Here is a 12,164-nt window from a genome sequence, read left to right as displayed (position 1 = left end):
CCATCCACATGGAAAAGCCAGATTCTTCCAAGGCAGCTGCCTCTGGCGCTGTGCAGAGTATGCTAAATGGCGCTGGCTGTTTTTTGCCATCCAGAGCATCCTTCACAAACTGACTGCTTCTCTTCATCAGGATTCAGTCCCAGCGCTGTCTTCTCCCAGTCTTCCTTAACCGCCAATCGAAGCAACTTCCCTTTATTTCCACTGTGTCTCGGTCCCTGTCCAACCAAACACCTTGTTCTTTTTTTCCCTTTAAAGCCCTTATCACTATCAGGAAATATGCTCTCTATTAAATTCAGTCATTGCATAGCCTAATAAAACTTAGCCTTTCTTGAAGTATGGACCCATCCTGGGTAATCCAGTGCCATTCATTTGACACTGAATACTGATTGATATATCCCAAGACTGGATACACAATATTGAGTCATGATTAAAACCTGTGATAATTAAACAGCTACACAAACAAAGGAAAATTATACCTGTGATACTGCTGGGAAGGAGAAAGACACGGACTAGCCTCGATGGTAGTGGAAAGTGTATTTGGTCAAGGGAGTTGGAGAAGATTTCTCTGAGGGGGTGACTCTTAAGCTAAGATTAAAAAGATGATTAGACATCTTTAGACATTACACAACTGAGGAGATGTGTAGCTGGGGGAAGACTCTGTGGCAACAGGGAAGGAAACTGATGTTCCAGGGATCCTCAACAATTTGATGTAAAATGTGTATTCTGAGGGAAAAAATGCATGGGTTTAAATTTTTGGACAAAATTTTAATTTATATCTTAATTTCATTTTCCATGAACTTTTTGGACTGCCATCATATACAAGATTTGAAAGAAAGCTGATGTAGCTGGAATGCATAAAGCTAGGGGCAGTGGGATATAGGAACAAACAACAGAGATCGGCAGGGGATGAACCATGCTGGGATTGCAAAAGTTAGGACTTTACTCTGACTGTGTTAAAAGCTGCTAAATCATTGTGTGTGTGTGAGAGAGAGAGAGAGAAAGAGAGAGAGAGAGAGAGACTGAGTGTGTGTAGTTTGTGTGTACAAATAGGGCAGTAGAGTAAGGGTTGTGTTTCATAAAGATGATTGTGCTATCCTCAAAGAGCATTTGATTGGAGAGAGATTAAAATGGTGTAGATGGACCCCTAAAGAAATCATTCCAGCACCCAAGGGGAAAATAATGGAAGACTAGCTTCACATAGTGCTGTTGGGAAAAGAAATAAGATGGTGGATTTTCCAGAAACATTAAATAAATCACACATAATAACTTGGTGTTGTAATGGATATGAAGGATGGTGTAAAGGATAACTTGCTACTTGCATGGGCTTGGGAATGGTGTTACCATTCTCTGACAGGAATACACTGCAAGGAGGCCGGCACTGAGGCTCACTAGGCTAATCCTCCGCCTTGCGGGGCCAGCACACCAGGTTCTAGTGCCGGTCGCCCCTCTTCCAGGCCAGCTCTCTGCTGTGGCCAGGGAGTGCAGTGGAGGATGGTCCAAGTCTTGGGGCCCTGCACCCCATGGGAGACCAGGATAAGTACCTGGCTCCTGCCATCGGATCAGCGCGGTGCGCCAGCTGCAGCTCGCTGGCCGTGGTGGCCATTGGAGGGTGAACCAACAGCAAAAGGAAGACCTTTCTCTCTGTCTCTCTCTTTCACTGTCCACTCTGCCTGTCAAAATAAAAAAAAAAAAAGGAATATACTGCAAGGAAACATTGTGAGATAATCATGTACTTGCCTTTGACATTTACTGTGAAAGATTTCATAGGGAGCTTGCATAAATTTCCACATTAGATATTTAGCTCTATTTCATCCAACCCAACCAATGATTACTCTTACACTTTAGAATATTTTATTATCATTCTTCTTTATTAGTCAAATGAAATTCTGCAGTTTTATTTCCTGCAACTCTGAATTCTACATAATGTATGAAGCATCAAATAGCTCTAATTTTCAGCTAGAGAACTTTCATTATTTTTTAAATTAAAATCAGAGTGTGAGAGGGAGAGAAGGAGAGATGGAAAGAGAGTCTTGCATCCATTGGTTCACTCCACACATGACCACAATGGCCAGGGCTGGACCAGGCAGAAGCCGGGAGCCCAGAGCATCTTCCAGGTCTCCCACATGAGTAACAGGGACCCAAGCACCTGGACCACCTTCTGCTGTTTTTCTCAGGCCATTAGCAGGGAGCTGGATTGGAAATGGAGCAGCCAGAACATGAATTGTATGGGATGCTTGCATTGCAAGCAGCAGTTTTACTCACTAAGCCACAATGCTAGCCTCAAACTTTTACTCTTGTGAGAACTAATATAAGAGTGCTAGATATTGGTGATTTTATCTATGAAGCATAACTTGGAGTCTGCTATGAAAATTGTATCTCAAAAAATTAATGGGACCCAAAACCTAATTTCACTTGACCTGGGGGGAAAATTTGTGAAAACTTAGTTTCATTTAATGCAAACATTTAAGCACAGCCAGGCAACTTTTCATAATATTTTATTGGAATGGTCACTGTGCACCCCAAGTCGTTTTGATTGATGACATCCCTCTCACGTATTTAGCCTTTACTGTTCATTGTCTACCAAATAGACAACAAAGCCAGACCAGGTAGATTTTTAACTTAAAAAACACCATCGCACAGAGAGCTATCTGTAGGGTTTTCTTGTATTCTTATAATTACATTTGTTTACTTATTTGAGAGACAGAGGGAAGGGCTCTCATCTGCTAGTTCACTTCTCAAGTGCCCATAAATGCTAGCCATAAATGCTAGCTGGGCCAGGTTTAATCCAGGAGTAAGGCAATAGGACTCAGGCCTCCCATGTGGGTGGCAGGATCCAAGTTGCATGGGCCATCACCACTGGCTTCTGCATTATAGAAAGCTGGAATCAGGAGCCAGAGCAAGGAATCAAACCCCTGTACTCCAATATGGAAGGTGGGCATCTTAGACAGTAAAATCAAATACTCACCCCAAATGAAGTACTTTTTAAACACAGCTAAAAACTGTCTACTAGAATTATCTAAAGATACTATGTTTCCTTTATTTTTTTCCTATCTTCCCAATTCTGTAAAATCTCTAATTAGCATGAAGGATTCCTTTCAACTTTTCAATTATTTCATGAGTTCTTTAGCATTACTTTCATTAAAGAGTTTTCATATTTTTCAGTATATTTCTCTATCTGTGTTCATAGATATACATGTATGTATATGTCTGTATGTATAACTACTCTATATGCTCATGGCAAGTTTGATTTAAAATCTTATGCAAAATTCAACTACTTAAAAATAATTTTGAGGAGCTGGCGTTGTAACATAGCATGTAAAGCCATTGCCTTCAATACTGGCATTCCATATGGGCACCAGTTTGAGATCCAACCGCTACACTTCCAACCTAGCTCCCTGCTAATGCACCTAGGAAAGCAGCAGAAGACGGCCCAAAGGCTTGTACCCATGCACCAGTGTAGAAGATCTTGACTTCTAGCTTTGGTCTGCCCAGCCTGGGCTGTTGCAGCCACTGGAGAGTTGATCAGTACATGAAAGATCTGTGTGTGTGTTTGTGTGTGTGTGTGTGTTCCTCTCTGTAACTCTTAGTTTCAAATAAATAAATAGATCTTAAAAAATAAGTAGCTTTGAGAAATAGTAACATCAATCTAAGATAATATAAAGCTGTAATTTTTGACACAAAGTACTGTAAACACAAAGGCCAAAAAATAATAATTTAATGAATGCTATCCTTCTGAAGAGAAAGCACTATTCACTAATCTACTTTGATAAATTCACCAAATAGCCTAAATAAGCAGTGTGTTCACATACACCAAATGGTTAAGGAAAAGGGAATTTGTTGACAATAATAAAAGCAAGATCTCCTACTTTGACCATATAATTCTTATTTTTCATATTTGTTTCTGTTTATAAAAGTTGGTCTTTAATCATTGTGATTAAATTTTACACTAAACTCATGAAAAATCTACCAACATAAATCCGCCTGTTTAAATATAGAAAAACTACATATGCAGGTGACCACCAGGAAAATCGTAATATGTAACAGTATTATTGGTCAAAATTATATTGGATTCCCTTCATTGACAACTAAGTGATAAACAAACAGGAAATTAATCAAGCATCCTTCCCACTTAGGAAGAATGAATGATTGGTCAGTCATATATAGTGTTGACATTTTGTCATGGTTATGAGAAGACAGTTTTGTTGACAATCATGTGTGCTCTACTGCATATTTAATGCAACATAACCCACATAACTATAGAGCAATCTACATCAGAGTTCAGCATGCCTCATATTTAAGCCTCATCTCTTAAATTGAAATATACTTTCAAGCATTATGAAAGAACATTTCAATTGAAATTAATCATCTACCCAATATTGAAGAAAAATGGGGTATATTCTACTCATGTAACAAATTTACACATCAGAAATTTTTCCAGTGTTCCTTTTTATATTTACATTTTTATTTTCTGGTTATACACAAAACTTGTCATATTAGAAAATGTAAAGATACAGAAAAGTAAGTAAGAAAGAAATGAGAAACACTCGCAATCCTGTGTCCAGACATAGCCACTGTTACCGTTTGGCTTAGGTCCTTCCAGTCTATTCTTATGCTTATTTATTAATTAGGCTCTCTAATACAACTAAAATAACACCATGTGGTAAATTATCCTGCTTTTTACATTTACTATGGAATAAACAATTTTTCAAAATGTTAACTATTACTTAGCATCATGAACTTTAAATTCTGCATAATAATCAATTGGTTACAAGTATGATACAGAGTATAAGAAATAATATGTTGAAGGATATGTCTGCTTTTTCCAACTTTTATGATTAAAAACAAGTTTTGTGACATTTTTCTACACACATCAAACCATTGCTGTTATGTGAAGCACAGCTGCTTCAATTGTAAGGATCCTAAATCACCCAACAGACATACAAAGATTCTAACTTAAATTTCTTGATAACAAAAACATGGATAATGAAAGGGTTATTTCAGATAAATCACTGCATTTGAAGATTCTAATTATTTTAAAAGGGCATGAGTTGCTAAAGGCACTTTTCAAATATTCTCCACAAAGCTGATGCCACTTGCATTGTTAGTATGAAGTGAAACGCCTGAACATTTGCTGTATCGCTGACGTTACGATCTTGTTTCATGAGTGAGATCTCTTCTTACCATAGGAAGAAGTCCTCTGCATTGGCCGCAGTACTGGAGATCGAGGGCTTACCCCGTGGCACTTCAGCAGGGAGAACATCTTGATTGCCAGCGTCAACTATGAGTGCTGTGTAAAAGAGTCAATGTCAACAACAGGCTCGCAGCACGGCAACACACAGATGATCAGCTCCCAAATGCACCTCTGGAATTTAGGTGGACTTTATCACAGCCAAAGTAGAGAAATAAATAAAACACTCGTCTCCATAATCCAAATCCATAAATTTGATAAACAGAGTAAGGAAAATAGCTTTTCCACAATCAGCACTGCATTGATTTAAAAAATATTTTAAATATTGATTCTACTTTTATTTATCTTCAGTGGGATATTCATCAAAAACATAATGTTCTAACATCAGAATATATGAAATTCATTATTATACATTTTTATTCCATTTAGCTGCTGGTCAATAAAGTATCTAAAAATCAAAATAAGTACTTCAATAACAACTGTGCAATGAAATGTGTTAGAGTTATAAATGTACAGAAACAGCTGCACACAAACCCCCCAATTCATTTTAAACGAGTAACTGGCACCACACAGCTGCAAATCAAAACCCACAGGGAGACTAGACAAGGTTTTCTAGGACAACAACAATTGGCGGGGCCAGCGCTGTGGCACACCAGGTAAAGCCGACACCTGCAGTGTCAGCATCTCATATGGGCGCCGGTTGGAGTCCCCACTGCTCTACTTCTGATCCAGCTCTATACTATGGCTTGGGAAAGCAGTAGAAGATGGCCCTGAACCCACAAGGGAGATCTGGAAGAAGCTCCTGTCTCCTGGCTTCGGATCAGCACAGCTCTGGCCATTGGGGCCATTTGGAGAGTGAACCAACAAATGAAAGAACTCTCTCTCTCTCTCTCTCTCTCTCTCTCTCTCTGTGCGCCTCTGCCTCTCTGTAACTTTGCCTTTCAAATAAATAAATAAATATTTTGTTAAAAATGGGTATGCTTTGCTCAAAGGTATTGGGAATACAATGTAGACCTTTGCCTCTGATTCCCAATCTGTTCCCCCTAAAAAGGACACCAAGTGGCACAGGACTGTTCAATCACTCTGGCATGACTGGAGTACAGGAATGTCCCCGCTCTTACTGAAGGCTGACTTGAAGGAGAGGTTGGCTCTCTGCTTCAGCCCGTGCCTCAGCCAGGCTTCCCACCAAAGCTTCAGGAAACAACCCAGTGCTGCCCTGATGGTGTCACACAGTCACTGCTGTACGCACTGTGCATTCACTGAGTAGAAATGTCCTCCTCAGAAAAGGTTGATTCACCCACCAGTAGATGGATCTTTGCTTCTCACATTTGAGAGCACAGGTCCAGGATGGAAAAAAGACTTAAACCACCAGGTGGATTCTGCCACTTCAGGGAATCCTGCCAAATAAAGATCATTTTACACTTTCGTCAAAGCAATTGGAGAGGATAAAAGCAAGGGGGGGATAATGAAGGGAACAGTGGTAATAAATAAGCGAAGTACCTTGTTGGAATTTGTCATCATCCATGAAGTTAACAGAATCAGAGCCAGTTAAAGAGCTATCTGAAGAAATACTGGACTCTGTAGGAAACAAATGATAATGAGGAAATTAATAACTGGCAAAAGCATGGAAATACACACACACAATTCATATAGGAACTCTCTCAAATAGTGTGTTCTGAAATCTGACTCAACAATTTATTAATTGAAAAATGGATCAAATTATTAATCAATTAAAAAAGCTTCTATAGTAAGGCATACTCATTTCTATGTAAGCTTAATCTTTCTCTCTTGCCATAGATATAGATGTAGAAATTAGAATACATTGTAAATGTTGTCAAATTCAAAACATTAAGGAAGTACAAACTCAGGAATGAATATAATTATACAACTTTAAAAATATCACACACGTATATATTTAAAATCCTATAAAACAACAAATTTAAAGATTAAAGAATTATTTTAGAAGATTAAAGAATTATTTTAAAAGACTAAACATTTTAGTGAACTAACTAGATTTATATCTTAAATGTGCAATTCTTTTAAAAGACTAGTATAAAATAATAACTTCTATTGATAAAATAACACCAAGTAAACAGGAATAATTTAACCTTTTTGGACAAAGGGTAAGTCAATAGACTTTTCTAACTCAGGCTACAAACAATCCTTGCAATAAAAAATTTTCTATAGATTGATAGAATAGACATTTTCCAATAAACATGAACTTGGTTCTGAAATGTTCATTTTATGAAATTTCTCCATCTTCTCTAAAGAGCTACAGTTTTCTTCGCAGCTATACATATGCACAGATGAAAAGCTAAATAAAACCAAAACTGACCAGATAGACAGATGCTGAGCTACTATGTACAACAGAAAATGAAAATCAGAAAATGTTTGAAGCAGCATCTTGCTCTTCCCTCTATTCTAAAGAATTTGATCTTATTTTACTATACACAATTCAGAGTTTTTAGGATATCTCATGAAAAACATGGTACATAAAATTGAGATTATGAAACAAATGCTTATGTTCATTCATTTAATTCATGGCTCCAAATACACAAGAGAGACAAAGCAAAGTGATGAGGCTGGGCAGGACAGCTTCAGAGGCATCCGTGGCTCCTGGTCTCATCTTTTTTACTGTCACTGACAGTTTCAGTTTTCTCCCTTGAGTTTTCAGTATAACACATTACATCAGTCAACACCAACAGCACCTCAAGTCACACTCCCAGGGCCGTCTCCAGTGACAACATGACTTACTCCGATAATACTGGTTTTTGGCCAGAAGGCAACCAATGGAAGGCACTGAAGCCATAGCTTCCCCTGTGTGCAGCTGTGAGCAGGAGCTGGGGAACAGGGACTGAGGGAAGAGAAGCTGACATTAACAACATGGAATTCCCTTTCCCTTTCACCGTATGAATATTTTTTTGAAAAAGAATCATTTACCATATACTAAATATCTTATAAAAGGAACTTTATGCCTCAGAAAGAAAGTATATTTTTAAAAAAAAAAGCCAGTTTACACAAAATTGTGAAAAAGGGTATTGCAGTAAACAACACAATCAAACTTAACTTACCCCAAAACCTGAAGTCAGAGAATGTATTCGCCTAGCCACATAGCCACCACTCACCGGTTTGTTGTCTTCAATTTGATCTTTTCATATGAACTTGGTTCTAAAGTTTGTTCAGAAAATGCACATTTTGAAAGGACTCTGGTCAGTGGTTTTGTTGAGACTGCACCAGCAAAGCTCCCAGGAGGCATGCAGAATGCCCCCGGTGCCCCAGGACACTTGAGCTCCTTATATCAGAATTCCCCGGCTGGCTGGAGCCTGAGCTGTGGACAACTCAGGGTGAGGCGGCACACAGCCAGCGCTGGGCAGGGAGAGAGAAGGGCGCTGCTCTGCCCATCTGCCCTCCAGCAGTCCAGAGGACCTTGGACTGTGTCAGTGTGCCAAGACAGGCTTCGGTCAGCAGGAAAGGACTTCGCCCAGATGCTGCTTTGGACTCACTGTCTCTTATAGCACAACTTACAGCTGGTGGTTACATAGAGAAGGACCCAGTACCCAGGTCATTGCCTCAGCCTTTCATGTAGTCACACATTCTGTCCACAGAGCCATGCTGGGCATTCTGGGGGATGCCACGAGGAGATGGGAGACACACACCGTCACAATGACACTAGCGGAGTCAGCAGGAAGACATCTGTGGAGCTTTGAAGGAATCCTGGGAAAGAAACATTGCAGTAGAACTTGATGGACAGAAGGACAGGGAGTTAGAAACATTCAAGGGAATGACAACACCCAGGGGGAAATCGTGGAAAATGTGGGAAAATGTATGACATGCTAACAATGTGATTTATTGAGGCAAAATTATTTTGATTCTGATTATAGTAACGTTTATTATGTAGATTGTTTTGCCATTTGATAGACTCAATTGACTCACGGATCAAATGTCAGCTCCTCTTTAAATGGAGGGCTGCTTATTTTAATTGCTGTTTCAATTTATTTGGTGGCTGTTGGTTTTGCCAGCTGTGGCATTCCTTCTTAACTCAATTCTGGTAATAAATATAAGGCTGTAAAATTATTCATATCTAGGTTTTGAAATCTATTCAAAACATTTATTGCAGTATGCCATGATGATTCTTTTAAAATCTCTTGCCGGACACGGAAAGCAAAATACTGCATGATCTCCTTTATATGTGGAATCTAAAAAGGTCAAATATATTAGAGAATAGTGATTACCAGGAGCAGGGAGCTTTGGGAAATGGAGAGATGCTGGACAAAGAATATAAAGTTGCAATTGTATAGTATGAATAATTATACAGAGCTAATGTACAGCAAGGGGATTGCAGTTAACATCATTGTATACTGGAAATTCACAAAGAAAGTAGATTTCAAGTACTCTTGCCACAAACATGCAAAAAAAAACTGTGAAAAGATGTATGTGTTAATTTGACTGACAATAATAACCATTTCATTATATGAATGCATGTGAAAACACCATGTTTTATACATTAAATATTTATAACTTAAAACCAAACAATAAATACCCCCTCTCTATTTTTTATTAGTTGTGCTACAGATTTCCCTATTAAATATTTTTCAAACAATTATTTGGTCCTCTCTTTTGCTTCTTAGTCATATTTCATTATTTTCTCTCTTATTTTTATACATTATTCCTTTAAGTAGGGGTTATTCTTATGGCCATTTATGTCAAAATATTTTGTAAGTGCCATTATGCCATTTCCTTGTTATAGGTGTATTTTAATGTTATCTTTACTTGATGATTTCTAATTCACTGCATTATCATGGCAGAATGTCTGATTTTTACTCATTCCTTGAAATAACTTTTGGAAGTGCTTTCTGTGAATTCAGGAACAGTAAATATTCCTTAGCTGCATGCTGTCATAATTTTGGCATAATCTTTCATGTGTCCATTAGACTTTATAACTTAATTTCTTTAAACAGATCATCCACACACTTATCATTGTGTTTCTAGTTTCTGATGATCACATCTTTTTTTTTTTTTGACAGGCAGAGTGGACAGTGAGAGAGAGAGAGACAGAGAGAAAGGTCTTCCTTTGCCATTGGTTCACCCTCCAATGGCCGCCACGGCTGGTGCACCACGTTGATCCGAAGCCAGGAGCCAGGCGCTTCCCCTGGTCTCCCATGGGGTGCAGGGCCCAAGCACTTGGGCCATCCTCCACTGCACTCCCAGGCCACAGCAGAGAGCTGGCCTGGAAGAGGGGCAACCGGGACAGAATCCGGCGCCCTGACCGGGACTAGAACCCGGTGTGCCAGCGCCACAAGGTGGAGGATTAGCCTAGTGAGCCACGGCGCCAGCCAATGTCTTCTAACATAATTTTTGTTTTATGACAAATGCGCATGAAAATCATGATTGTATTTTTTATTAAAATGTTTAATTCTTTAATTGATTTCAATCTGAAAATTTCTACAAAGTCTGGGACTTGGCCGGTTCAAAGCTGGGAGCTTGAGATCAGCATTGTGTTTTACTGCTGATTGGAACATCTGCATCCCATATTGGAGTGTCAATTCAAGTACCAACTGCTCCACTTCTGATCCAGCTCCCTAATAATGCACCAGGGAAAGCAGCAGAGTGTTGCTCAAGTACTTGTGCCCCTGCCACCATGTAGGAGACCAGGAGGGAGATCCTGGCTCTTGACTTCAGTAAGGCCGAGAGCTGACCATTGCAGCCATATGGGGAGTGAAACAGCAGATGGAAGAGATGTGTGTGTGTGTGTGTGTGTGTGTTGCTGTCTTTCAAATAAATAACTCTTTTTTTTATTTTTTGGACAGGCAGAGTCAGAGAGTGAGAGAGACAGAGAGACAGAGAGAAAGGTCTTCCTTTTTCCGTTGGTTCACCCCCCAAGTGACCGCTATGGCCAGCGCGTTGCGGCCGGCACACTGTGCCCATCCTAAGCCAGGAGCCAGGTGCTTCCTCCAGGTCACTAATGCGGGTGCAGGGCCCATGCATCTAGGCCATCCTCCACTGCCTTCCCGGGCCACAGCAGAGAGCTGAACAGGAAGAGGAGCAACTGGGAAAGAACCGGCTCCCCAATCAGGACTAGAACCCAGGGTGCTGTCACCGCAGGCGGAGGATTAGCCTAGTGAGCTGAGGCGCCGGCTCAAATAAATAACTCTTTAAGAAACATACTGAGGCCAGGGCCAGCACTGTGGCGCAGTGGGTTAATGCCCTGGCCTTTAGCTCCGGCATCTCATATGGGCACTGGTTCGAGACCCGGTTGCTCCACTTCCAATCCAGTTCTCTGCTATGGCCTGGGAAAGCAGTAGAGGATGGCCCAAGTCCTTGGGCCCCTGCACCCAAGTGGGAGACACAGAAGAAGCTCCTGGCTCCTGGCTTCAGATCGGCACGGATCCTTACACAGTCTACATTAGCAGGAAACTGGTCAGGAGCTGGAGCTGAGCATCAAACCCAGATATTCCTATGTGAAAGGAAGGACCTCAACCACTAGACTTAACACTTACCTGGTGAGTGCATCTTCTGAATGAATCTATGCTTCATCTTCCTTTGTCAGCACTCATATTTTACTTTTATGTTACTTATCTAGTGTGTATCATATTAATATTGTTGCACTAGATTTTTCTAAGTAATCACAAAGTATACTTATATATTTTTACATCCTTTATTTTCCACTACCTTTTTAAAAAATATTAATCACTTTTAGTACTCTTTTATCATATTTTTCCTCACTGTGCTCGTTTTTTTGACTTTTATTTCAAAGTATATCTTATGGATTATAATGGCTTTTTCCCCTGTAACTTCCCTCCCACCCGCAACCCTTTCATCTCCCGCTCCCTCCCCCATTGCATTCGCATCAATGTTTATTTTCAATTGTGCTCATTTTTTGAAAGGCAGAGGTAGACAGAGGGGGAGAGAGAGAGAGAGAGAGAGGGAGAGAGAGAGAGGGAGAGAAAGAGAAAGAAATCTTCTAACCACTGGTTTA

General features: G+C 39.9%; 1 protein-coding gene across 13 annotated transcripts in view; it reads right to left on the bottom strand.

Annotated features, from left to right (window-relative positions):
* PPDPFL (pancreatic progenitor cell differentiation and proliferation factor like) overlaps window positions 1-8,699 on the bottom strand; it is a 46,657-nt gene extending 37,958 nt beyond the window's left edge. For 6 of the 13 annotated variants that reach the window (XM_070076588.1, XM_070076579.1, XM_070076585.1 and 3 more), the window contains exons 1-5: window positions 8,314-8,671; window positions 7,943-8,042; window positions 6,689-6,766; window positions 6,490-6,585; window positions 5,182-5,287 (exon numbers count right to left, since the gene is read on the bottom strand). In XM_070076588.1, coding sequence (XP_069932689.1) covers window positions 5,182-5,287; window positions 6,490-6,585; window positions 6,689-6,766; window positions 7,943-7,997 — 335 coding nt within the window. In that variant the 5' untranslated portion in view covers window positions 7,998-8,042; window positions 8,314-8,671. Of the gene's footprint in view, window positions 1-406; window positions 586-5,181; window positions 5,288-6,489; window positions 6,586-6,688; window positions 6,767-7,942; window positions 8,043-8,259 lie in introns of those variants that run through there. The other 7 variants (XM_070076589.1, XM_070076580.1, XM_070076587.1 and 4 more) reach the window with 3 other exon arrangements.
* Between the last annotated feature and the right edge of the window lie 3,465 nt (window positions 8,700-12,164).

The sequence above is a fragment of the Oryctolagus cuniculus genome, chromosome 6, assembly GCF_964237555.1.
Source record: "Oryctolagus cuniculus chromosome 6, mOryCun1.1, whole genome shotgun sequence".
Lineage (NCBI taxonomy): Eukaryota > Metazoa > Chordata > Mammalia > Lagomorpha > Leporidae > Oryctolagus > Oryctolagus cuniculus.
The sequence above is the reverse complement of the archived record's forward strand: the minus strand, read 5'-3'. Positions and strand labels throughout refer to the sequence as shown.